Source organism: Chaetodon auriga, chromosome 7 (genome assembly GCF_051107435.1).
Source record: "Chaetodon auriga isolate fChaAug3 chromosome 7, fChaAug3.hap1, whole genome shotgun sequence".
NCBI classification, from domain to species: domain Eukaryota; kingdom Metazoa; phylum Chordata; class Actinopteri; order Chaetodontiformes; family Chaetodontidae; genus Chaetodon; species Chaetodon auriga.
In genome coordinates, this window is record NC_135080.1 from 4,941,971 (window position 1) to 4,969,722 (window position 27,752).

General features: G+C 44.0%; 1 protein-coding gene across 1 annotated transcript; it reads right to left on the reverse strand.

Moving 5' to 3' along the window:
* Positions 1 to 1,697: 1,697 nt before the first annotated feature.
* On the reverse strand, positions 1,698 to 27,243 carry foxo1a (forkhead box O1 a). The gene is made up of 3 exons (XM_076734972.1): positions 26,253 to 27,243; positions 6,422 to 6,613; positions 1,698 to 5,957 (listed from the first exon to the last, which is right to left on the reverse strand). Exons 1-3 carry the CDS (start codon positions 26,904 to 26,906, stop codon positions 4,770 to 4,772), a joined length of 2,034 nt encoding a protein of 677 aa, XP_076591087.1. The 5' UTR covers positions 26,907 to 27,243; the 3' UTR covers positions 1,698 to 4,769.
* Between the last annotated feature and the right edge of the window lie 509 nt (positions 27,244 to 27,752).

Genomic DNA, 27,752 nt, shown 5'->3' on the forward strand with positions numbered 1-27,752 from the left:
CTCACCGCATTTGCTTTCTCACACTCAGGGGAACATAAGGATCGCATATGCCTTTGGCGGGATTCCACACCCACATTCCTCAACTATGTGCTCACAAGCGTCCTCTATGCCCCTCTCTCCTACTCCCTCCCACTTCGCTCTGACACCAAGAGTTTGGCCCACATTGCTGTGCACTGTAAAGAAATGCAAACACTAACCTTTTTTCCCTGAGCACAGGGGGAGGTGAAGCATACATGTGCTGCTTCGTGAGCTACGTTCCAAGCTCTCCTCAACATGCTACTGGCTGAACTGACTAGTGTGCATAAGGATTATGGAAGTTTTTCTTCTTCCTGGAATAGATGGTGATATTCATTTAACAGAAATTTTCTTCAGTGTGAAATCCAGCCCTGTAGGAATGAGTAGGAAGGGTAAAAATGGTAACATAAGAAAAACAGTTCAGCGCTGCATTGAGTCTACGCTGCAACTTCTGAAGGACACTTCTTAGCCAGGGCTTTTTATGAGACTAGTCCCTGGTGGCTTGTCAAGTTAAAGGTTATCTTTTACTTACAAGTCAAAGTCAAAGACACCAGGACCAGAGAGGCTGTGCAGTTTGCTGTCTGGGGTGACTGGGTTCAGTGGTAGGGGGTGCATGGTGCGGAATGTGGCTGTAAGGAAAAGCCAGGAAGAATCATTATAGGGAAGAAATGAGACGCCAGAACTGGGAGTACAGCACAGTAGAGAATTTTCAGTCTTGTATAAAACAAGCCTCTGCACATGGCTTAAATCTCCTGTTCTGGGATCCTTTATCCTCCTGTGATAATGTGCACTTTCAAGTTTTTAAGTGGGGACAATGAATAGAAGACGAAAGCCGGGAATATACTTATTTTACCCTGCATTTCCTTTGATTTCCAGGCTACAGGCTGACATTTATAATGATTAAACTACATCTAGCTCCTGACTTGTTAATTTTTTTCTGTCACACGCATGGCCAGTGCCACATTATGTCAAATCCTAGTACATTTTGCGAATAGCTCTCTGCAACTTCACTAGATAGCTTGTCAAGTACAGTCTGTCTTGTAATACTGCATGAGTCACTTTGACCTGGAAATGTCAGTTGACTTATTTGCTGGGACGGAGATGTGACCTCAGGCCAGAAAACCCTTCCCTGCATCTACTAGCTTAGGTATTAGGATACAGTATTCTGTGCTAAAGAAGAAAAAAATAGGATCACATTGGAGTTTTGGGTATACAATAATTTCTGTAGCTCAATCAGCAAGTGACAACTCCAGAGGCAGGCATCATTATTACATACTAACATTATGAAGAGCTTGTTAACTGATTTTCTAGGCTTTAACATGTATTAGCCTGTTATCCCTCTTGTTACTTTACTGTCCCGATTCTGAATACATAAACTGTGAAAAGTAACAAACACTTTCCCAAAGTGTGTATTTCAATCAGTTGCTTTTGCCTTTCGAGTCTCCCATGCAGTTTAGTTCTATTCTGAAAAACAACTAGATATCTTCATCGTAACAGAATAATGCAAGCTTAATGGTCCACTTAGTGGCTTTCTAAGCTTTCAGCCTCATCTATCAGTCTTCTTCAGCAAATGGTGACAGTTTACATCTTTCAAGTTTGTGCCAAACCAAAACTCCAAGGAGCTGATGAACTTCTGCATGCAATGTCTTTCTTACTGTTGAATGAAAAACATCTGACACATCTTAACACAGAAGTACATTTATTCAGGTCTTAATACATTAATATTGAACAAGTTACATATTCTTATTGATTGCAAATCACACAGCACGAGTCCAATTTATTCCCGTATAGGAGTTAAACGTAACAGATTTGTATTTTAAAGTATGCAATGGGAACTCTTCCTCTTGTTATGAGGAGCACTTTGTTATAAAATGTAAGTAAAAGTACAATATCTTTCTATTCTAGTAAAATTACAAAAATTGGTCCAGAATCTGCACTCTTAGCAGGACAAACTAAATATTGTGTTCTTCATTTTAAAAATGCAACGTATCTTTACTTTTTTTTCCGTAATTTGCTTTTTGATGCTGTTTTCTAAAAACTGTAGCTAAATACAAGAAATACAACATTGTCAGTTTACAAAAGCTTAGCATATTAATCACTGCATCATCTATTTTCTAAATAAACTTCATTTTTTTTCCCCCATATAACTATCTGGAACATAGAGTTTTGACAACAACAACACCATAATATCTCACAGCGCTATGTTACAATAAAATATCTCTGTCATAAGTTCAAAGAAAAAGAAAATATAACAATAGCAACATAAAATTAAGGAATACAATGCATAGATTCAATCATTTAAAAATGTAGACATATAATTTACTTAGTACAGCTCTTTTACTTTCAGAGTGAACCCTGTGACACTGACTACATGGATTCATTACAGTTTATCCTGACTTGAGTGACCGGCACAAATATATATATAATTCTGAACATATCACATGATAAAAATGCTAAATATATCACTTTAACTTCAAAGGCAAATTTGGCTATAGTACACTATGGCATGTTTGGGTAAGAAAAGGCAACACCTGGCATCAACGCCAAACAGCAGCTTCTTTACCAGCTTCTCTGCAGGGCATTTTGAAATGTCACGAATTTCATTTTGCTCTTCTTAAACCTGCCACGCTCCCAGGCTTTCTTAAAATCTATGTCAGCGGTGTCAGATTATGTGCCGTTACTGCTCTGGAGTATGCAAGTTTGCTAGTATGCAAGCACCAAAACTAATTGACCACCTCTGGTTGGAGATGAACTCCATAGTCTTAACACTTGAATAAAAACTTGTATATTCAGAGCCCTCGACGACACATGATGGGACGCCCATTGACATATGTGGTGTCTGGATAAATCATACAATAAACATTAATGTCAAATAGTTTTCAGTTTTAGTTTGTTATCCCTAAGCCACAGAACCAGTCCACTTCATGAGAAGCAGTCATGTTTACAGACACCATCTTCACAAAGGTAGCAACAATCTTGTACACCATTGGTGACTCAGCATTATAAGTCACTGACAGGATGACAAGCTCATTGTTAGTACAGCAATAAGTGAGAAAAGCAAGTCAGAAGATGCAAATATACAAGCTGGATAAGATACTTAACACTTAGTGGCGCTTTTCAGGGGCAACGTTAAAAAATAATTAAAACAGACTTGTTATTTAAAATATGATTGGAGTTATCAAGTCATGTGTTAGCATTATATCAAAAAGACACAGAGATGGGTAGAGGTAGGAGGGGTAGAGTGAAAGTGGAGTCTCATTAAAAGCAGTAAAGCTGATCCTATTGACAGCATCAAAGGGCTCTTTTGGACAAAAAGGAATCATACTGTACTAATTGAAATCAGCCATACTCGCATTTTGAGACGAAGGAAATAAAAAAGAAGTTCTGAAACCCAACAAGGGACAGGCTGTTTACTCACAGTGTCTTTAATGACAAACCTCTGGCAGGTCTTGGACTCAGCCTTGGTGTGAAAACAACAGTAGCACTGAGCGTATCTTTAAAAAAAAAAAAAAAAAAAAAACCCAACCTGCCTTGACCTCTTAACATTCACAGCACTGCGAAGCGTTCAGGAAACCTCAACAATAGCGTCCCACCGTCACTTCTTTCTTCTTGACTTCTACAAAAAAGTGAAAGCAGGGAACTGAAAATAAAGACTTCTCTTCAAGACTGCTGGATTTGAGCATCTTCTGGACCGTAGACATGTACAATATAAAACCCTTCAAGCCTGCAGTCGATATCTACTTTGTTAGGCACAATAAATAGGCCCCTGTGGTATTAAGGTTCAGAGTGACGAATGACTCAGAACAATTCTGACGTCTGAGTGCAGGTTATGCACCAGCATAAATCTATATTAACCACAAATAATTTAGGTCTCAAATATATACTAAATCTAGTAAACATCTACTACATCATTTTAATATACATTCTTAACGTATGTACAAGAAATCTGAAAGTGTATTACCAATTTTACAGCCTGACTGAGAAGAATCCTCAGGCACAGATCTGTCCACTCGACATGCGTTTAAAAGAATCTGATCCAGTTTTCTGTGTGAGCTCACGTCTGCTGCCTTGATTTTTGCTTCCACTCTGTAAACACTATTTACAGTCTTAGAAAATACACTGCGAGACCTGATTTTACAAACTGTATGATGACATTATGTACATTCAGGCAATAACAAAGTGAGTTATTATGTAACATCATCCGAGGATCCCTTGAGAAGTTTCCCACTTAACATCACGTCAGTCCACAAACCCATGAGCCATTTACCTTCATAATTCTCCTGTAGTGGTAGTCAATTATCACCACACTGTACATACAAAAAGTTTGATTGTGGAAACACAGTAAACAGCATGGTATGAGTCTGAGCACTTCTACAGATTGTGCTGCTGCGATCTGCAATCTTGACGAGTAAACCAGAGAAGTGTGTTTCAGTTTGGCTCTTACGTTAAGGCAAAATGTTTGGCACTTAGTTTGTACAGAATATTCGATATTTCAAAAAAAATTCTGATTTTCATCTTCACCAGTTCAGGGACACTAATGGAGATGCATTGTAAGCAGATCACCACCGGTTTCAGTCTCCCGAAGTGATCCGAAAAGTGTTTTTGACACCGATGGTACAGAAACTGCAGGTGACGTCGGGATGAGGATTAAACATCCTTAGATATACTTTTGTCTCAAATGATTTCTGATTGTGTCTTTTACCAAACTGCAACAGCAACAAGTCAGTTGAACAGAACTTCTCACACTAGAGTTTCTACCCTGACACCCAGCTGTGTGTGGTGGTCTTCACTCCATGGGGGAAACCTTGTTGGGTCACCATTGGCTCAAAGTTGAAGTCCAGGGAGTCTCCGTCCATCAGAGTGTCATGGAGGACAGTCTCCATGTCAAACTCAAACTTCTCGATGGACATGTCATCCAGGTCGCTGGGCAGCTTCTCTGGGTGTGAGGGCTGTGGCAGGCCTGGTCGGCCGTACCCGTTGGTGTTGAGAGGGCAGAAGCCTCCAGGCATGCCTCCCCCGCTGAGGTGGCTGGTGAGGCCATAAGGCATCTGCATAGGGCTTTTGGCTGTAGGCAAACGCGCGGTGCCCCCACTGTGGCTCAGGGGCATGAGCAAGCGGCCATTCATAGCCGGTGACGTGGCCGGGGCTTGGCTGTGCACATTGTGGGGGTGAGTGTGAGAGAGACCGTGCGGGTGACTGTTCCCTCCTCCCATTAGTTTGGCTGCATGCTGGCTGCTGTTGTATGGCGGCAGCATGCAGCTTCCGCTGGACTGAGACACCACAGTGTCCACTGAGGGCATGAGCTCTCCATGCTGGTCTGTATCTGTCGTCAGCAGCTCCTTCAGAAGCCCCGCAGGGCAGCTATATGGGCCCATACTGGGGCCGAAGCTGGACTTGCTCTCTGGCAGTGTCTGCAGTGGCATGGACGAAAGGCTGTTCATTCCTGCTTGGCCATACACACACTTTCGATACTCCTGCTGGGGCTGCGAGGCCATGCTGGGGGAGCTGTAAGCCGGGTACCCAGGGCTTGGCTGCATCATAGGAGAGGGGGAGGACTGGGAGGAGCCAGGGGTCGCCGCCCCTCCTCCAACCTGAGAGTTGTTGGGCGAGAGCAAGTTCAGGTTGTCCAGAAGGTTCTCCATAACATTCTCAGAACTGTGTCCCAGAGAACCCGTCATCTCTGTGAGACTGGGTAGCGTGGCAGTCATCTTGGCCCCAGGCGCTCCTGGGTAGCCCATATGCACGTCTGCCTCCCCGAGGTCGTCCTCTGGCATGAAGGGTGAGAGCCGGCCGCTCAGAGTGCTGGCATTGGAGCTGGTCCGAGGCCTGAAGCTGTTCCATGCATCAAAGTCATCGTTGCTATGGGAGTTGGGGCTGCCAGGCCACTTGGAGTATGAGCCTGGGCTGTCTGCGCCTCCGTCAGGGCCACCCTGCAGGGACAGCTGTGGGGAGACAAGGGGGACTCTCAGTGCACCAATAGATATACTGTATGTGCCAGAAACAGTCTGTGTCTCATATGTTTGGGCAAAAATCATTGGCAATAAAGCAAGTATTTGTACTATATACAATATGAATAAGCTGACAATATATTGAGAATGATGACTTTAGAAAAGACAATAAGAAGCGTGGACATGATTAAGATCAAGAGCAGGTTTTACTTTAGATGAAGAATATCACTAAAATCCCACATGATGTCTTTATTATGATACATTACGTTGATATATCAACCAGCAATTTAACACATAGTGAGTGATAATTAAAAAAGCATTTATCAAAGCACAATCAAAACTCTGTTTCTTTTGTTAAAGAAACAGGAACACTGGGGCACCTACTTCCCTTTTCATGTAGAGACAGTTGAGATAATAGAAAATTAGAGCACGTATTGGATGAATCTTTATTTCTTTACCTTTTTCTTAGCTGCTCTTCCTCTGCTCTTGGTGTACTTGCTGTTGTTGTCCATGGAGACTGCCCTGCGGCGCGGGGACTTGCCGCTCTTCCCGCCCTCTGGGTTTAGCATCCACCACGAGCTCTTTCCCGTCCCCTCATTCTGGACGCGAACAAAGCGGCTGTGCAGCGACAGGTTGTGTCGAATGGAGTTCTGGAGGACAGGGAGACAGAGAAAAAAAGAAAAACCTGGGTGAGGAGCACGCAAACAGACAGATTTGTGTTTGCCCTTTTCTCAAAACATTACAGATCTGCTTTCACAAACCAGTGCAAATCCATCTGTACAGGTGGTTCCCTTTTAAAAACACACTCGGCTTGACAGCTGACTTACAGAGGAGAAAGGCGAGATTTTAAGGTCACTCAACAATCGAATGCCATTTGGAATTCAAAGACATGTGCACAAACACCCATACAATAGGTGTCAGTAAGGTTACTCCATGAGCAATACATCCTGAACAGAGCGAGGATTAAACAGCAGACTCTCTTATCTGCACACATACTGTGCATGTGGGCTTTTATTTCCTTCACAAAAACAGAGGGGCCCATTGTAAAACACCATTATACCAATACTCACATTCCACCTGACTGTGTCTTGTCTAAACCAGTACAGAATCAAAGGGAGGAAACAGACTAATCTTTCCTCCTTACAGACACGTTAATAGTGTGCTCTAACGTTGCTTAGTGACACCCCCAGTGGAAAAACTAATTTTTGAGCAGGAAGCTAGTGAAGCATTGTTAAAACACGGCAAACAAGAGCGAGAATACTGGGCAAACGTCTGCTAAGCAAACCACAGAAAATGAGACACTATTTTTGTCCTACTTTACTGGAACTGCTACTGTACAGGACACTTGTCTTGTCTTTTAGCCCAGTATGATTTTCAAACTCTAAATCAGCCCAAACTGTTATTTAAGTGACCATTTACCCTCAGAGGGGAACTTACACTCTGGCCCTGTCTCGTTTCGTGTTGGGGCCATAACATGAAGTAATGAGCCTTGGCCGGACGTTACTGTGCATGCGTAAAGCTTGTTGTTTTGGAAGAAAGGCTGGAACTCCCGGCGCACACACGCATGCAGAGCTTAGCGTGCATAGTGGCTAACGTCATCAAGCCTGTTCCTGCTGTGACTCATTGCTTCACATCTGGTTCACAGTCTGCCCTCTGCTCTGCCTTCACCTCTGCTTCTCCTCATCTCTACCATCTCTTCTCATTCTTGACTCTGAAATCTCGTCCCTCTCTGACCTACACCACCGTTATTATTACTTTCATTGATCACTTCTTGACTACGTGATCAATGATTTTTGTGAACCCAAAGATATTCAATTTACAATGCTGGCATTTGTGTTTACTAAATGACTTCAGTTATTAAAGGGCCATTTATTGTTGAACTTCCATAATTACACAATTAAAGCAGAAGTAGCTGAAATATCCTGACTTTAAGTCCCTGATGTGGGTCGAGCTCTTCAAACACTGGATCCTACATTTCCCACAATGCAGCTTGATAGCGTCTTTCAGTATGATCCTCCCTGACTGTTGAATATCAACATCCTTCAAGCCCCATTCCCCAGTTTGTAACAAAGGCTTTCTTTGTGAATTTTAAGTCTTGTACCGTAGCGGAGATAACCCTGATGACATGGTGACGACATCATCAGGGTTTATTACTCATACACCACATACACTATACCACTGTTTTCACGAGCTGACTCATGATACATAAACTGACCGCCAAGTGAAAAATTGGTGTTTCGCCTTTAATCAATTAAGAGAATTGCTTTTGACTAATTTTCAGCCAATCAACTGATCAGTTACTACTACCTTCCATCTGAACCACAACACCCTCTTTCACCTTCCTGTCTCTCCTTTTTCCACCAACTTTTCCTCCTCTCCCCCTCTTTCCCCTCCTTGCTGGGTGACCTCGGGCTCTTGAGAACATGGGGGCCCTCCTCAACACTGGCCCTTCACAAATGAATGAAATTCCCAATCAAATGACCCGACTGCCTCAGCCAATAGTCCCAGGCTAGTTTGCATGATCTGAGGGACGTGACGGTCCTTCCATGATTAGCTTTGCGAATGCTCCCCCCCCGCCCCCCCCCCCCTCCTCCTGCACATCGGTAGCTATGACAAAAGGCAAGGAGTAAAGTCTGGTCATGAGCCTCTCTTTCCCATGACCACTGAGAGTGCGGGTAATTTCAGCTGTGCTGCAACAAGGAATGACTGCAATGTGAGCCCAGACGCCGGGATGTCCTGTTACAGCCCTATATCATCCTGATGACAGGAAGGAGAAACTCACGGCTAAAGCCTCCACTTTGGAGACTCTGGTTTCTATTTTGGCTTATGTCACATTCAGTACGCTGGGTGTTGGATGCTGATGGAGAAAATTTTAAAACTAGTTTAAAAGTCTTGATGCAAGAGAAGGAGTACAAGTGAAGGGTCATAAAAGCTGCTCTGATGGGAAATACCAGAACTCGGCAGAACTCAGAGTGCCGTGTGGGGAGTGTGGCTCAGGGTGTCTGGTCGGGCCAATGGAAAAGCCTCGTCTCCCACTGTGTGCGTGTGTGCGTGCATGTGTGTGCATGTGTGTGTGTGCCAGCTCGTGTTTTTAGTGGAATGGCAGCCCAACAAACAGCAGCGCAGATTGGTTTTGCTTTTGTTGCTCACTCCGCTGCAGCCACTGATACTGTGGTTTGAAAACAGATGCAATTCGGGATGAACACACGCACATGAACACATGATCGCATGCTCACACACACACACACACACACACACACACACACACACACACACACAGAGACATGCATATATGAAAGAAAAGTATGACACATTGCTTGCTGTGTTTGCTCATGTACTTTTTCCTTTTTAATATATTGAATTTAGTGCAAATTAAGAGTCTGTTTCTTTTGGGTTCTGCGACTATGTGACACTAATTTATCTCTGGCTGCAGTACACAGGAATCTTAACATTCCAGCTAATCACTGTGTGCAAAGTTCAATCGTAATCAGAGCCAACGTGTTCGTATCTCTTAGGAAACAGTAAAGGTAGGATTCCCAGCCAGGCAGTCATCACAATCAGCATTCCTCAGCGAGGTTACAAAACCCACTATTTCACAGAACTCAGCTCTGATTACCGCCGCTTGAGGACGGTGCTATCTTGTGTTGCATAAATATATGACAATAACACTGTCGCATCTCAAAAGTCAAAGCTGTTGTTTCTTCCCACAAAAAACTGCAACAAAACGACAGAGGCAGTTTTGGAAAAGAAACAAAAGATTGTACAAATACAGAGTAGCGTGCACTCAAAATATCAACACATTACATGTTGCGTGCAATTAATAAGAAGTTCATATGAATGAAAACCTTCTTGTTTTGCACTGAGGAATGCAATCGTGATGGATGTTGTGAGAAGGCGCCTGACATTGCTGTATCTCTGAAGGCTAGCTCATGTAGCCAGAGATAATAAAAAAGTCTTCTGTCTGTTCTGCCTGAGCCTACCGTGAGGAGCACCACCTCTGTCCTCTGAGTCAACAGAACAGAGCGGCGCTGGCAAAACACGAGGAAGTGACCACATGAAAGAGGACTGTGACAGGAAACAGAGCTGACTTCCTGCCTCACAGGAAACACGGCGGTCGTGAGGCAGAGAAAAAGGCATGGAATGTGAAGCCACAGTGCCGTGAGCCAAGTGGACACTGCAAATTTAGCTTCTGCCCCCTCCTCAACTCCCCCATCCCCCACCCAATGAGTTTATGTTTAGCAGCAGGCACTAATCCCTGCTGATGTCACACTACATTCATTAAAAAGCAATGTTCACTTTGTCGTATGACTGCTGAAACTGATTTACACGAGTGGAGATGTCATGACTCAACAAGTGGCTGCAGTATGGGCGTCTGGGTGGTGTGAGTGTGTGTGTGAGAGAGCAGCAGAATGTGTTTTGAGTGTAGGCTATTTAAGAAATAGAGAAAGAGGGGTTGTGTGTGACAGAGTGGGCATGGATCAGTAAAGAACACACTGTGCTGGTTTAAACTCCCTCACTGGCAGCACTGCTGAAAGGCCACAGTGTTCGCTACAACTCTCCTTCCCTCTCTCCTTCCCTCTCTCCTTCTCTTTATTTCTCGTATTCTCCCCCTCTTATAATCTCTCCTTCTCGCCTTGTCTTCCGTCACCTCCTTCCTACTCCTGCAACTCCACTCTTCTCCTTTCACCTCCTTCCTTCCCCTCTCCTCGTCTTGTTTCTTTGCCTTCCTTCTCAGCTCTTCTCCTCTTCAACCTTCTCTTGCAGACAGTAGCCAAGTACCTGCAGATAAATGGAGACGGTGTGCCAGATGGATGCTGGCGCACTGACCGAGGTGCTGACGCTCTCAAGATCTGCTCAAATGTCAACTTGTGTAATGAAAAATCCCCAGTAAAGCGCAACACCACCTACTTGCAGGGCTGCTTTGAATCAAGTGAAGCCACAAGCGAAACCTCAGCTGCAAAGCACATACAGCTATAGGTATAGGGTGCAGCATGCTCCCTCCTCACTGACTGAAAGCGTGCAGCAGGTACGATCTCACACGGCAGCAGCTCTCTGAACAGTTTCACATGCATTTACCAGAGATATGGAACCGAGGAAAGTGAAAAAATGTGGTTCCCCTGCACTATTTCCACTGAACTCATTAGAGAAACGGTGCTGTCCTTAACAGGCTTTTTCACCTTTCGTTACCCATGTTTCAGCCTTAACAGTAGGTGTGCTCCTGCACTGTAACCAGCTATTTTCTGTGTAATGTCTGCGGCTGTGAAGAGGACGATCTATAGAGTGTGTAGCTCACTATTTCAAACCAAAGTAAGTAGCCCTAAAGCTGTAGCTTGGTCATGTCTGGAGCTTTGTGCTGAGTCTGGCTGAGTTGAAGCAGTGTGGTTTAGACAGAAAATGTGTAAACCTGTTATTAGCATAACACCAGCTCAGCAGGTCTGCCCGCTTAACAACAGCATGGAGCTGAGCACACAGCTCCAGGTGAGATGGCGGGGCGACAAGGGACGGGGAACTACCACTCACTGGGATCTCAAAGTCATCAAAAGACAGACTCACGGCAGGTTTTTCCCCTTCACGTCAGACACACTTAGTATTCTGTGATCCAGAGGTTGATTTCAACTGATTCCAGCAGATTATGAAAGTAGGTTTGCTAAAGGTGGCACATTGTGGTTAACTGGCTGTAGAGGCTGATCAGAGTGATAGCACCAGGGGCCAGGGAAGGAGCAGCACAGACATGAGCGAGAGCGAAGAGGCTTTCACTATTTTATCGAGTCTGTTCTTGGCTAAAGACACTACAAGTTGACCCAAATCAGTTTTTGGAGTTTTTGGCACGACTAACGAAGGTCTTTAAATCTAGAGTAACAAAATTGCATCAAACAGCAATAAATCAAATTTCATTTGTTTTTTTGAGGGACTCAAATTTCATTTGTTTTTTGGAGGGACAAGATCCAATGATTCGAATTGCAAGTGCACCTACATTTTGGATGAATTTGCTGAATCATGGGATATTTTATTTAGTCATTGGTGTAATACTGTGGTTCAATGCAAATGAAAGCTTTACAGTATTTACTGAATTAAAGTCTGGGCGTTGTGATCTTCTCACATGCTCAGCTACACACAAGGAATATTTCTCTCTCTCTCCCCCTCTCTCTGACAGACAGACAGACACACAAACACACACACACACACACACACACACACACGACACACAGACAAATGTAAAAAAATAAAGCAATACAGCTTCACATTACCACATTCACGCAGCAATCTGAATAGACTGTGATGACTTCATGTGTTTGCAGTTTGATAGGTTATCATCAGCACCAATATTGAACCGACCAGTGATAATCACTGACCTATTTAGTAAAGTCAATACAGCAATGATCATAAAAGGCTGTGGAAATAAAAAGCAGAGCACAGGAAATGTAAAGCCTGTGGCCTTTTTTTATGCCCTCAGTTTCATTAAAATAGTCAAGAGAAAAGGAAATGATTGTTGTTGTTAATGTTGCGTAGCAGCGGACAACACAGCCCATCGCCTTAGGTTTAGCTGGTCGGGGGAGCATAAATGTGTCACTGTTAGCGAAATGTAAAAAGAAATCTGTTTGGCCATTTCTGCATTTAAAAAAAGTCTCAGTTTAAAAATGGAAAATGACCCTCGGGTATGGTTCGATCCAGAAATAGGTCATCTCTGCCCTCTCCCTCCATCCCGCCCCCTTCCTTGTCTTCTATTCCTCCCTTGTCCTTTTCACGTGCTCCTCTGGGACGCCATGCGCAGACACGACTGGCTGCAGCTGATCGCACACTTGTGTTGAAGCAAAAAAAAAAAAGGTCCCTTTCTCAACGGCTGACGTCAACTTCCAATAATTCAATTTGGCAAAAAGATGGCAGAGAGGAGGCCCAGACACAGAACGCTCAGTGTGGAGCTCCTCAAATTCACTTTAGAGTTCTATGAGCCCAAGTAGCCGACTATGACTTCCAGGAAAGTGCCTCTCCAAAATGGTCATTGTCAGATGCTGAGTTATATGACCATCGTAAAGCGCAGATGGAAAGGCAGAAAACGCAAGTCATGCAGAGGCAAATCTGTCTGCAAATGTATTTAATGACGGCCTCTTGGCAGGATCTGCTTTTCACAATCCTCTGCAAGGAACCTGAGTGCAACCAACTGCCTTCCCCCCAAACACACACACAGCTAAACTTGGAAGCCTGAGCGGATGATGATTGGTTAAGCTTGAGATTGATCGGTCTCACAGGCGCTGCAGACAAATGATAAATAGTCTGTGAGTGGTTCTGTGCACACGGTGAGAAGCAGCAAAGCCACTGACACTCCAGGATCTTTCATCGCCATGATAGTGTGAGATGAGTGGCGGACTGGAGGGGCTATTAGCGAACTTCCTGCGGCATTGTATCCACACAGGAAGAGCTGGCCAGTCCTGATACTGATCCCACTGATGCCTCTGGTTTCTATGCAAAACACTGTAGAATGAGGCCCTGGTAGGTGCAATGCAAGGGACAAGCTGAAGAAAACAGTGGGTTCAAGAGCCGCTACTTCCTAATCAAAACTCTGTAGTCTGACTGGGCAAAACAAGAGGAAAAAGGAAATAGGGGGCCCTTGTCCAGGTAGGCTTTTCCAGCAGGATTACAATGGTGGATAAAGCTCTTACTGTACATCTTAGAGTACAGTACATCCCCACTTATGCCCTCATTATAGATCCAAACAAACAGAAGCTGGTGAGAGAATAATAAATCATCTGCTATTTCCTGCAGTTCAGTAAGGTCTGAGATGTAGACAAAAAGAAAAGTTGGCTGAATGAGCGAGAGGGTGACTTTAAACTACACATCAACATGGCTGGCTCAGCAGGCTGAACTTTGTGTGTTCTGTTGACTAAAAACCTAAAAATGCAGGAAAAAAAAACTAAATTCTGCTGATTCATTTGCTGATTGCTTCTCTTCTCAAGCTGTTTCAGCTCAGTTAACTGAAAACCCACAAAACTAAAGTATCTCTTCATAGTACTTCACAACATGGTGAGGGAAGAAATGCAGACTTTATTGCCTCCTATCTCATGATATAACCACACTGACATCTGACCTGGAAGGCCCATAAATGTTGTCTGACTGAATGATTCACATCATATTTTATCTTTCTTTTCTGACTACTCATACGCTGCTTACGATCGCTGCTACGTGCACTTCCCAGTCCCATGTTCACAGGCAACCAGAGCTCGCTGTTTACATGCTGAGCTCTCTCTTGTGCTCGCTGATTTCCTGACTCAGACTTAAGCAGCATGCAGCTCATGTGTACAGACAGGGACTGGGTTGTGCTGGCTAAGCTTACCATGCTAAAATATGTGCATGTGTTGCTATGTGCAACACAATGTGAGTCTGTAAATGCACAGAGCTATGTCTGTGGAGCGGGGATATTTTTCGCCTCTGATCAGCAGCGCGGCTGGGCTGGGCCACTGCCTGCTCAGCCTGGATAAAGATGCAGTGTGTGGACCACTGCTGGGTGCTTGTGTGGCGGCCTGCGTCCATAGGCCTGACCCACCACGAGAGGGTGGGAGGGTGTGAGGGGAGTGTTTGGAAGTTATATTTATAGGCTCATTACCCCAGTTCAACCTGGCAAACACGGGGATATCCCCGAGCTGTTTCTATGGCTGGATGTTGATCCCAACAATAAATCTCCATTCGGTTACAAAGTTGAGAGGACTTCTCATTGGTGCACTTCTTTTCTGAGGTGCTTTATTGCACTGTAAAGCACTGCCATAAATATGCGCACTTGTAAACTCGCCTTCATGAGAAAGGCTGTACACCAACAATGTTTCTAATGAGTTAAAATAGAGAAAACTGACTGCCCACACTGAATATGGACTGTTTTCTAAAATCTCGAAAAAAAACACAGCAATTGCTGTTGAGCACTAAAAATATCACCAAAACTAAACAAGGACATCCCAAGCAAGTCAGCACATTGTCAAAAATGTTACCAAATGAAGGGCTGATATTGATGCCATGGCCTGAATCTGAAGTCACAAACAAGCGTGCTGTTGTTTTTCAAGAAAAAACAGACTTCTTCTCAGCTTCCTTTCCTGCGTGGAGCTAATTTACTTAGAGTGTACGACACTGAGCAATGGCCACAGCCTGTTTGGTTGAAGGATCGCTGTTTAAACATGGAGTAAAATGATTTGGCATTATACTCTTGCTGCCATTCCCTGATGCTTTTAACTGTGTTGACGTTTGCACAATGTCCATGAAGCTATCTGTATGTTGGGCTGTAATACACTTACCTGTTTGCCATTTCTAAAATTAGTGACTCATGCTCTGTTTTCAGAGGAAAAAAAAGAAACCTTGTGAGACATGGTGGAGCCATTATAGTGCTTTTGTCACAACGCATTTTCTTTTCTTTTTTCGTGGGCTCATTCTGAAAAGCAAAGAACAGTGACACATCACAAAATAAGTAAATACATGTGATTCTCACAGAAGGAGCGCAGGGTGATTTTATTCAAGCGTTTTAACAGAAACTGATGACTAGACTGTGACTCGGCTCCAATTTTCATGGTTGTCTTAAAAAAATATCTTTGTGTGTTTTGAAACGCACAACACAGTTTAACACAGAAACATCTCTTGCAGTTTTTTTTTATTATTATTATCATAAACAGTGTTCTTGTCATTTGCTGCAATTACAACGGTGCCATCAGATGACACACATTCAATATATTGCCATGCTAAATTAAAGTCTCATGAGAGCTGCATTGTGCTACTACTGCATGTGTCATTTTGCTGGTTGGAGAAAGTCCAGTGACCACAGTAGCCATGGAAAAATAAGCTCAAAAAGTGTTGTGAGGGTTTTCATTTCCTAGTAGATCAATATGTATGACTTCAGAAATGCAGCCCATGATTCAAAAATCTCCTCCAGTGAATATCAAAAACCATCTGTGGTGAGGACTCACATTTTTGTGAGGGACAGTAGACAACAAGTGTGACATTAGAACAGGGCGGCAAGACCTGGACTTGGCATCCCAGTCAGAGGAACCATTATCACGCTGGCACCAGTGCAGGTCCGAACAGGAACTGCACGATTAAACCAAAGCCTCACTCCAGGACTGACTCGAGCTCTATTTAACTGAAGTCCAGAGAGTATCATTTAGCTTGTTATGTCTAAGCGTGAACCGCAATAGAGTGAAGCAAAGAGGAAGAATGGAAAAAAATGATGGAAACAAAGAAATAGGAAGAAGCCACAGAATCTGGAGTCACATTCAAGCAGGCCTATCTGCGGACGGGCAGTCGCTACAGGACGACGTGATACACCCTCAAAACGGCACCAAAAGTCCTTGGTTAGGTTTAGGAAAAGATCTCAGGGGGTGTGCTGTGAACTAACTGTGTCTTAGTATGGCTGCACACAGACCCTTCATGTTCACTGCTGCTTCCTCTCATGACGACATCACTGCCCTGGTGCTGCATACCTTGTGCTGCTCTCAAAGCACCCACTTCCTGTCAGCCATGAGCTGACATTTACATCTCTTAAAGGGGAGAGCAGCAGGTGGAGGAAGAGAGAGGTAATAGATTCTAGAAAAGAGATAATTCATGGAAAACGACATCTGCTGACATAGGAACTATCACAAACTAATACACTGGACAGATAAACAGTATGGCAATGGACTACTTGTTTATTTCACTCACTAAAATGAAATGAATCACTTTCGTGGTGATCATAGTGTTTAGAGAATTCAGATGTTTTGTCCTCAAGAGAGATAGAAAGAAATGATGAGTTGCACAAGACTGATTTTAACTCAACAACAGTATTTAAGCTCCAATAAGAGTGCAGAATAGAAGATGTGGGATATGATGATGTACAGATACAAAAATGGCATCAAACTCTTCATTTTACTCATACAGCCACAACTTATCCTAGTATTTCTCACCTTTTGGTAAAAGTCAGTGAAATGAAATGATAAAAAAAGTCAAGAAAAAGTAGATAAATTCTAAATTATACTGTCCGTGAATAATGAGTATTAGGATTGTGGATCCTGTGTTGTCAGCAGATCAAGATTCCCTTTTTTTGTATCTCTCTTGTCAATTACTTCAGCCAGAACATGAATGATTCATTGAGAGAAAAATGAGTCCACATGTGGTTACACGTCTAATCTGCCTGACTGGCACTGCTGCATTTCCTTGAATCCAACACAGGAACGCTGAATGTGGAGCCGCGCTGGAAGCTAAAGAGGCCGCCCTCAAACCGTGCAGCACGTCTACCCTCTACATTACATTAATGTTTGTATCCAGGAGTACCGCAAATACACAAAAATACTCTCAGGAACTCTACTTTTTTGTCTGCCTCTATCAGTCCCGGTGATAAAATAATTATATATGATAAAACACTGGCTTTAGAAATTGCTGACAGAGATCTAGTTTGGACAGCTCTTTATAAATCAGTTTCAGTCCATGCAGTGTGCGAGTAGAAGCGACTGTGGAGTGAAACCTAACTGCTGGTAACCTCTCCTCTCCCCGTGAGGTGTTTCTTTTATAAACACTACGTCAGCCAAGAGCCTCACTATACAACACAGACAATAGTGCTGCAATGTTGCAACACCAGTGCAAACCTAAACTGAACAGGCCTGAGGGCGGTTCGGTTACACTGTTACACACTTTGACCTCAAAACAAACTATTAGTTCCTGAGACAACGGGTGACCTGCTATCTGACGCACCGTCCTAACAGCACCTCTGATTGAAGCTCACATTGAAATTTACAGCCAGCTCCAGTGAGCGTTCATGTATGTGAACACAATCGCACATGCCCGAATGCATGTGTGATTGTGTGATAATGCCGGGCCAGCCTGACAGGCACCGTGCATAATCGCTTTAGGGCGGGAATTGCACAACAATGTGGGTCTGGGACTGGGTAATGCCTGTGGTTTGGGGCCCTCAGCAGTGAGCGGTCCCGTAAAAGTGTTGCTCTACTCACTCCCTGTGGGTCTGCAGCCAGTTCTCTCTTTCACACACACACACAAGCTATGAGAAAAGGATGGGGCTCGTTTTTCATGTGTGAAGAAGCAAGGGCTTTCACTTCTCATTTGAATGGTGAAATTATTCAAAATCCATACAAACTTCCTCTTCTCACACTGTCAAACAATGCTGAGGCCTTCCTGTTAACCCAACAGGAGATTTTCCCAGTTTTTCTGACTGAGGAGAAGTGGCGATGGCAGAAAGAGCAACAGCCCATTCTGTGAAACAAACGTCCATGCCTGGGCAAACCCACTGCCAAAACAGACGATCACATGCTCTTGGCCTGCTACTACCAAACCCGCACTGAGAAAAACAAAACAATCTGACTCATCCTAAATGACTGTTTACCTGACCACGGTGCTGGATGTCAACTATATTTTTTCAGCTCCAGAGTAAAGCAGCCTGCGTGGGCACCTGTGGGCTCTGTCCTGTTGAATGAGGCTGCTGGTATCTTTTTATACATCACTTACACTCTGAGTTACTGGACACTACACTCACTCAACGATCTGTCCACTGGTCTATAGCCAGAAAAAGAACTGACAAAACAAAACTCTGGCAGCAGTGCTGCAGTGTCTAAGGGGGCTGGAAACGCCCGTGTACACATTTGACATGATATGTTTGAATTCGCTAAATGAAAGGGGCACTTGACAGGGATTTTCCTGGGTCCTTTCCAGTGAGATAAAGGTCTGTAAGTTTGAAGATAGCAGCTGGAGTGCCAGCTGTGCCACTAACTGAAGCTGAATATCACTTCGAACACAGTCAGCCATTCTTCCTCAGCTCAGCGAGGATACATTTTTAACATACCGTGCTCAAAGTTAAGTACGTTTAGCATATTTTATATGGGCTTTAGAGAAACAGTGTTGGTGCCTGTTAGTCAGATGCATTTTGTATTTGGCTCCAGGTTGGTAAAATAGCTGCATTCATTGAACACTGAACTATTCTTAACATCTAAGGCTAAAATAATGCAGTAGAGGAGTTTGAAAGGATTCAAACTCAACAGCTGTATGACGGAAGCAAATGTTCTTTTTCTGCTGACAAGCACTGAAACTCATCACATGTAGAAATCTCAAAGGATCTGAGACATGTTTTTCTCTGCCGTCCAAAGATTCTCATTGGACCGAGTAATGCTTGCATCCCATCTGGAGCATCAAAAACATATCAAGCCCCTGCAGATATATCGTGTTCTGTTCTATGGAGAGACAGAAATCTTAATTATTGCCTCTTTGAAGTAAAACTTATTTACTGTCCATGTTAAATTGGTTCTGCATGTTTTGGGGACATCTGAGTCATGAAAGTCATGGTATGGACATGACATTCTGACAAACAGAGCAATGAGCCGACAGATTCTGAACTTTTTGGAGACAGAACTACAAACTGCGAAGCCTCTTGGACTCAGACAACCAGACAGGTAGACATGATCCACTGTGTGGTGTGTGTCTCACAGCTTCCGTCACTGCCCGACGGCCTCCTCCCATGGGCTTCTGGGCATGCTGTTAAAGGTTTACTGAGACACAATGACCCTGACAGCACTGGCACATGTAATCAATTGTCAACACGTGTTTTGAGGTTGAGGTGATGTGACATCATAGCTGCAGAACGGATCTATAAATAAACATACGTGTACCACACACAGACATAAACACCATTTGATATCCCTGCTGCGCCGCACTGACCTGCTTTCCTGCCTCCTTTTTATTTCAGTCAGTGATTTATACCCGAAAAGGTTTCTTGGTAGACAACAACAGAGAGTCCGGAGCTGAGAGGTAAACAAATGTGGAGCAGGACAGAAGGAAAACACGAGGTTGTGAAATAATCTGTGGGGTTACGAGTTTCACATTGTTGCTCAATCTAATCAGCGTGGATGGGCACAGCTACATCACTTTGAACAGGACTATTTTTCACTATTTTAGTCATTTATTAAAAAAATAGACAAACATCCACTGCTTCTTTCTTTTGTGTCATTAGAAATTAAATCTGGGTTTTGAACTTTAAAGATGTCGCCTTCAATTTTTGGAACATTTCCAGTCTGTTTTGGCATAATATAGACTCAACAACTTGTCACTTCGTGGAATAAATAATCAATATGTTTACTGATGATGAAAATAATCATCACTGGGCTCCTGGTATCTACCAGGACATCTTACACACAGCAGATCAAAGACGAACAGGTAGTGTTCAGTGATACTCACAGCTGCTTTTTAACACTCATGGTGTGCCAGCTATGGTGATTCAGCACATCAAAGCATTAAGTGGTATGAAAAGCGGAGAGAGAGAGGTCGGGGGGGGGGGGGGGGGGCAGTTGTAAATAGATGCTGGATTAAAATCAGGTGGGGAGAAAAGGAAAGTCAGAACATCACACCACAATAAAAAAGATATAAAAGCCTGTGCTGGAATGTTCCCCGTGTCAGCCTGTCTGTCTGTCTGTCTGTCTGCCATCACGTCTGTGCATCTGCCAGCAGCAGGGCTTTAATTATGAGGCCCAGGTTATGGGCACACACACACACACACACACACACACACACACACAGGAGACCAGCGTCCCACATATCTCTAACACAGTGCCTCACAGTTCCGCTGACTAACCAGTGGCACCAGACTTTGGCCTGCGGCTCCCTGATTCCAGTAAATGTCTTGTTATGCAACTCCTAACAAGTGTCACCCAGTCTGAACTTGGAGCATTCTGGATCTCTGCAGCTCGCTCTCTCTTTCTTTCTCTTTATCGCTGAATTTTTCTCTGAAGACAGTAAACCATAGGGTTTGACAAAGGGGGGGGGGGGGCTCTAGTAACCCTTCAAAGCACTAAGTGTGCCCTGCTTGGTGCAGAGGCAGAAAACCAGTAATGGAGAGGCAGGCGGCGCAGGCAGGAAATAGGGAGGAGGGTGAGGAGAGCTCCTCCAGCTCTTTGCCTGAGAAACACAGCTGCCCCTCATGTCTTGGGGCAATGCCAAGGTTGGACTCCTCGACTGCCTCAGGGGGGTGAGAGGTGTGTGTGTGTGTGTGTGTGTGTGTGTGTGTGTGTGTGTGTGTGTGTGTGTGTGTGTGTGTGTTGAACCAGTAGAAACAGGAGGACTGCTGTTCTATCCAGCTCCCTGTCCTACTAATACACATTGAAACCCAGAGGAAAAGCAGTTTGTGATAAAGAACACCCAGTTTTGTGCTCACTCAGGATTTAAACACCTTAAGTCTTAGCTTTTCTATTTCTTTAAGCTGTGTTCTTCAGGTGTGGGAAATACATTTTGTATCACACAACAATATTCCAAACACCTCTGCATCCTCACCAAGAAGCACCTATCAGTTAGCTTAAAAATGAAAGCTAATAAAACAACACAGGGGAACTGGGACTCAAAGACATACTTCACCACTACACCACTAGGGTGGCCCTCCCCTTGATGTCACTGGTTGTATTAAACCAGTATGCACCATGCTGCAAATCCATGACTCAGACTGCTTTATAATCAGAAGAGATCTGAAAGTACTTTTGCATCAGTTTGATAATCAGTTAGTCAACTCTCTGGAATCACTTCTATTATTTATTCTAGTTAAATTGACTTTTGAGTGACGTTTCCTACATTATGATACTGTGATATAAATTATGCCTGTGATATAAAACTACATATACCATAATACAAGATTTCATCCATATTGCCTCATTTCATCTCGTGTTGAACATTGCATAATGTAATGGCTCTGTACGCGACGTGTACTATCGTATCCTACAGTACTGTTCTACTGCATTTATCTGTTACAGGCTAGATTAAAAAGCAGTCTCTGGAAACCTGTCTCGTAATATAAGTAACTAGCTTAAATCAATGTGAAGAAGCTGTGTGCGTAAGAGCGAGGCCGATAAATCGCCCTGCTGCAGACAGTAGCTGATATTAGCTCATTGCAGATATGCTGGTTATCGTACGCGATGGCTGACAGGCAACGAGAAACTGCAGTACAGACTAAGTATTGTTTGAAACAGTGTCAACACTACACAGATAGTTTGTCCACCAGAGAGCGCTGACAAGTTGACTTCTACACTTTTATCTGCGCCATATTTATCGTCATCACAATAAAAAAACGAAACCAAAAATTTCTTGTTACGTGTTCATGTTGAAAAAATAGTAACGGCAGATATGTCATTATCAGATTATCAGACTCACAAATATCATCTTTGCTCAAACTTCCTGTATCGATCAAGCTGTAATCCCCTTCATGGGAGACTACAGTTTGAGCAGTCTGGTCTCTGGGACCCATGACTTGCTTCTAAAGTCACATCAGAGATGCAGAGATTCCACACTCACTCGTATCCCGACCTGCTACATGACCCATCTGCGCCTCCCCTCTCGGTGATACCTACAGTGTTTACTGTAAGACTAAGAGGGACTGGAGTCAATGGGTGCATTTACATGGTAATGACCCCGGTGTCACTTGCTGTACAATCTGCACTGACCTACGTGTTTGTCGGCTCCGGCACAGTTTGTTTTGAGATCCGTGGGAGTGTTTACCAGCGTAGGCCGAGGAATTTCAGGTCAAGAGAGCGCCATGTACAGAGAAAACCTGCGACTGAATTGATCTCGATACAGACATCAAAGAGCACCTGAGCAATCCAGCTCTGCAGGCTGAAACCAAATATTTATCCTGCGGTGACGTACGTATAGTACAGAGATACGAGACAGAACAGATTTTCAGCAGGTATGCAAGGATGTGTGTGCGCACTGCAGTCAGAAACACTGCCGGTAATACTTGAAATCCATACATTAATAACATTTGGAGTGAGGTGAGAAAAAAAAGGAACGGGACATATTAGAAATAAATAAGCAGCTCTGCAGAGAGGTTTGGTGATACATAATTGGTGCCATCTGTTCTTCTTCCTGTTGGATGGCGTGCTGTGCCAGGGCCAGTGTCCAGTCCACTCAGAGAGCTTCTCCAAGCTGGTCCCACCTGGCACAACTGTCCTCGAAGCTCACACTGTCGCAGACGGCCTGAGAAGTGTGGAGGCTGTCGTGACTCAGTTCAGACACGACCGACTGTGGAGGATCAGCAGCGCTGAGAGAGAAACTCGAACAATTACAGAGCAGACAGCCTAATCACAGATTAATGAAAACTTCATGTGCTTCAGCCCGTTCGCTTCAGGTGAGCCTCGTCTGCTCAGAGAGATCGCTCACATGGAGAAATGATCCCTGGCTAACGTCAAAAAGACTGAATGTGTTGAAGAGTCACTGGTGGCTGGAAACACAGCAGTGGTGTTGTGTCATCGTGATCAGTGTCCTACACCACAAACTTCAGCCTGTATATGACTTAACACTCGACCAGTGAGCGTGCACGAACATGTACAGTTCTCACTCTGATGGTGTTTTATTCTCTCGTGAATGTTTACTGAATTAAAATCGAAGATTATTTGGTTTTTTCGCTTGAATGTCTGGACTCATTTGGCAAAGCTGGTGTCTTTGGAGTGAGGTCTGCCACACGATTTACATATATTCATAGTTCCAATTAGTCGTATTACCGAAGTAGGGATTATAACAAGGTGGTTGAAGATGAAAAGCTATACTAGCAAAAAAAAAAAAAAAAAAACCCTGCTTCATCAGTGAAAATAATATTTTGGCACGGTTTGGAAGTTACTTTTTTAATCAAATGGCCGCTGAAGCAGAAACAACACAACAAAAACCACATGGCTGCCTGCAAAATTACCATTCCACATTGTCATCTTTCCTCAGCTCCTCTCTGGCCCTCGCCCCGGCTCATAAGTAAGCTCTCTCTGAAGAGACAATGTGTGATAGCCCCCCTGTGTGGACCGAGGGGAGCTCTATGAATAACTCCCCTCGCAGCAGTGAATGGCACTTCGCTTTCCCACAGTATTACTCAGTCTACACCCCCAACATGACAGGATAAGCAGCAAGACCAGGAGGTGGCTCCAAGCTGCCAATCACAGAATAACTCTTAAATGGACAAAACAACACTGAGAAACACCATTATTAAGGAACATTAATGAGCACACATTCACAGTTTTTGCCACGCTCTGTTGCATGCTTTAAAAGAATGCAAATGATCTGCAGTTGTAGGTGATGATGCTGGAGACAGTAAACTCACAGTCACTTGTCTGAGCGACACTTTTCTACGCAGTAAGTACACCGTCACCAGCGAGTATCACTGAGGAAGTGTTGACCACACCACAGTGTTTCATGGTTACTGAGGCGCTGGTACCACTGCTGACACTCGTGTGGCCGAGTGAGAAGCCGACTTTCTCATCAAAAATGCTGACTACGTCTTTCAAATCTAATAATGGGGAAAGATGGTCATATCTATTTAAGTGAACACCAGCCATGATTTTCTCCTCAGTTGAGATCAGTTGACTCTACGTGACTAACACTCTGTAGGTGTCTGACTACACACTGACTATAGATTCTTTGTTCAGATGCCTCATTAGCTTCCACCAACTTACTGAATATTCTCCCTTCATTTCCTACATTAATGCATCCCTCTTAACTTTGTGTTGTTATTTAACCAGAAGTGTTTGGGATGAGTGTTACTCACAGCTCATGGGAAAACAATATCTTTTCTCTTTTTGAGGAAAGATATTGTCGACGTAGTGCAAATTCTTGTATAAGTGATCTCTACACTGATGTCCATAGCAGGGACACATGCTGACCCACACAGTACACGCAAAGTTTGACTTTGTGCCACTTTGGTTAATCGCAAAAGAACATTTTACATACGATTCATAAAAGCCAAATAGCAGAACAGATGCTGAAGCTTTTAAAGTACCAGTGATGAACGCTGCATTTCCTTAAAGGGCCAAACCTACTTGGACAATATCACCAGCCTGGCAACACATCTGCCAAGCGCCCACTTTGTTTACTGTGCGTATTTCACCACACTGAAGGGGTTTTTCCACTCATATAATTTCACTGACAGCACTACGTTTGACAGCTCAACGTGACTTTTGTACTGTTTACAAACACTGAGGCCGAAGGGATGAATACATGAAGCAAGGCACTGCTGAAAACTGGACTTCTACTCAGTCAATTTAAGAAAACGGCTAAAAAGGCAAAACCACTGTGAGGCAAAATGTGAGCTGTGACTATCTTTATTTTACACGTCTTACTGCCATTTGTGAATGACATGAGTGTGCCATCTCCCAGCACATGACTCAAACATTGGAGCCTCCTCTGACAGGGGAAGAAGGAAAAAAAAAAAAACTCGACAACTGCTTTAAATTTCATTGGCGACCCAGACAGCCCATAACAGAAGGAAGCCGTAATAAATCTCTCACTGTGTGACTACGGGCTCAATATGATTTCCCGCTGGGAGAGTAGACTGTCATCAATTTATTGTCAGACACCGCTGAAACTATGTGTCTCCAAAGTGAGGTTTACGCCCTTCAATAGTGTTCAGTGGGAGGGCCTGTCACACCACATCAGAAATTTTAAGTCTCCTCTTGTGTAATGTTTTGGACAGTCTCCAGGACACATGAATGCCTCTGGTATCTCCTTACAACACAGACCAGCACTGCTTCATTCAAGGCATACTCTAAGAAGGAAAACTGTGATCTAACCTTAAAATCTATCATCGGTTCTGAAAAAACTGCGGAGAGACTTGTCTCCAACACACCAAGCCAGAATTCAAAGCATTTTTGAATAGCACATTGAGGGAAGCAATAAGGCAAAGACAGGGGAAAAAAACCCTGTTGAGTCAGCAGACTCATATAAATCACCCTTCTGCAGGGAGAAGTCAGATGACTGTCTAAGGTCATGCTAGCAATTGGTCAGTTTGCTGAAGTGCCATTAACTGGAGACATGGTTTCACAAGCAGTTGATGAACAATTTATTCAACTCTTCACGCATGCTCTTCTGACAATGCAGAAGCATTTCTGTGGGGAAAAAAGTAATGCTTTTATGCAAATCTTAGCTGAAGTTCCTGCAGAAGATATACTGTAAGAGTGGTAACCATGGATGATGGAGAAGAAAAATAAACAACCCTCACCAAAAAGCATTGCATAGACATAATAAAGTGGCTGTCAAACATCACAGAAAAGCCAGAAATCCCTGGAGGGGTATTACAGAGATACCACAGGAGATAAAAACATAGCATAAAGCACAATAAAGTCCCTGTCAGCCCACTGTTAAAGTGCCACAGACACACCAATATACCGCACTGAAAAAATCTGTGCAACAACTGGCACAGGCGACTGCTTTATCAGACCTAAGCAGCAGCCATAAGCCATCCATGCCATCCTGTGAACTCCAACCACACACACTCACTCTGAATCTCCTGGAGAAAAAGTACCAAAAGTGAGGAAAACCCAAACCTACCTTCCAGCCTGCAGAGCTATTGCTGTCTCCTTTGTCCTTGAAATAAGGCACACTCTTCACCATCCAGTCATAAATCTGAGACAGAGTTAGTCGGTTCTCAGGAGAACTTTCGATCGCTTTGGTTATGAGGTCTGCATATGACATATTTCCCCATGCGTTTCGCCGGGAGGAGCTGGTCTTTCTCTGGGCAGCGGCGGCAGCTGCGGCCGCCGAGGACGACGAGCCGACCGGGGAGGAGAGCAGAGGCACCTGCTGCTGCTGCTGCTGCTGCTGCTGCTGTTGCTGCTGCTGCTGCTGTTGCTGCTGATGATGATGATGCGGGAGTTGCGGATTCGGGTGCTGCTGCTGATGCTGATGTTGCTGTGGCGGCTGCTGGTGGACGCAGTTCTCCTGGCACTGGAAATCAGTGCACAGGATCACAGGCTTCTGCTCCGTGAAGTCCTCGGTCTCCTCCAGCAGGCTGAGGTTGTTGATAAAGTCGGCGTTGCCTGCGGGCTCCTGCTTGACAGACGGCACCGGCGAGGACGTGTTGGAGTCGCCCGGGTTGATGAACTCCGGCCGGGGCAAGGGCCAAGTGCACGACCGGGGCCGCGACAGGGGCTCAAAATCCGGGTCGATTTCCACCAGGTGTGGCTGCTGGACCGCTTCCGCCATGGTCGAGAGGTGACGGAGCCAAGTGTTACAATGTCATGTAAAAGTGACGAACCTGTCGCCCCTCAAAAAGTCGCAACTTCGCCTTAGAAATGTGAGCGAACACAAGCTAAATCTGTCCGGGAAAAAGCGCTCCGCCTGGGAGTCAGCACTGAAAGTCACATCCCAAGCCGGTAAAAATCTGTGTTAGCAATAACAAAAAGTATGTTTCTCAAAAAAAAGCCTTTCATAAGAAAAAAAAGTTCTCTGAGAGTCCACAGGGTGTTCATCCGCTGCTTTGTTTTTGTTGTCCAGTCGTAGTGATGCTCCGTCTGAGCCTCGAACAGCCTGTTGACTCTGTGTTGTACAGCATGTGAGGACTTACTGGAACTATCATTTGTCGGCTGACACCGCCCACATTTGATTGACACCAGAGGAGCGCCAATGAATGGCAGCGAAAGAGTATGAGGAAAAAAATAGTCCTTGTTTTCATTCTTTCGTCTAGTAAACATCTTATATGAAGAGCAAAACGTGAACATTTCTCTGTTTTCTGTGTTTCTCTCCGGAGTTAAGGCTATCAGCTCATCACTGACTGATATCCAAATGATTTTCCATTCAGACACCACTGATTATTTATCACTTCTCCCTCCGTCTCTCAAATTGGTGTTTGGATGTATAAAAACACTATTTCTGTCATCCACCTGCTTGATAAAACTAAATTAATGTGCAAATATCTTCTCGTGTAGCAGCCTAAAGCATTAATTATTTAGGGTTCAGTACGTTTTTGGATAATTCATCTGCCGTGTGATTGGCTATTTATGGCAGATGATAGTCATATTTTAGAATGTGCAAGTTACATTGAGACTGAGA

Bases quoted from the DNA above. Each gene is read 5' to 3' on its own strand.
- foxo1a (XM_076734972.1), bottom strand. From the start codon at position 26,906: ATGGCGGAAGCGGTCCAGCAGCCACACCTGGTGGAAATCGACCCGGAT. The intron at 6,614-26,252 runs GTAGGTTTGGGT...CCTGTCCTCCAG, and splicing joins ATAGCTCTGCAGGCTGGAAG to AACTCCATTCGACACAACCT. The intron at 5,958-6,421 runs GTAAAGAAATAA...GTCTCCCCACAG, and splicing joins GAAGAGCAGCTAAGAAAAAG to CTGTCCCTGCAGGGTGGCCC.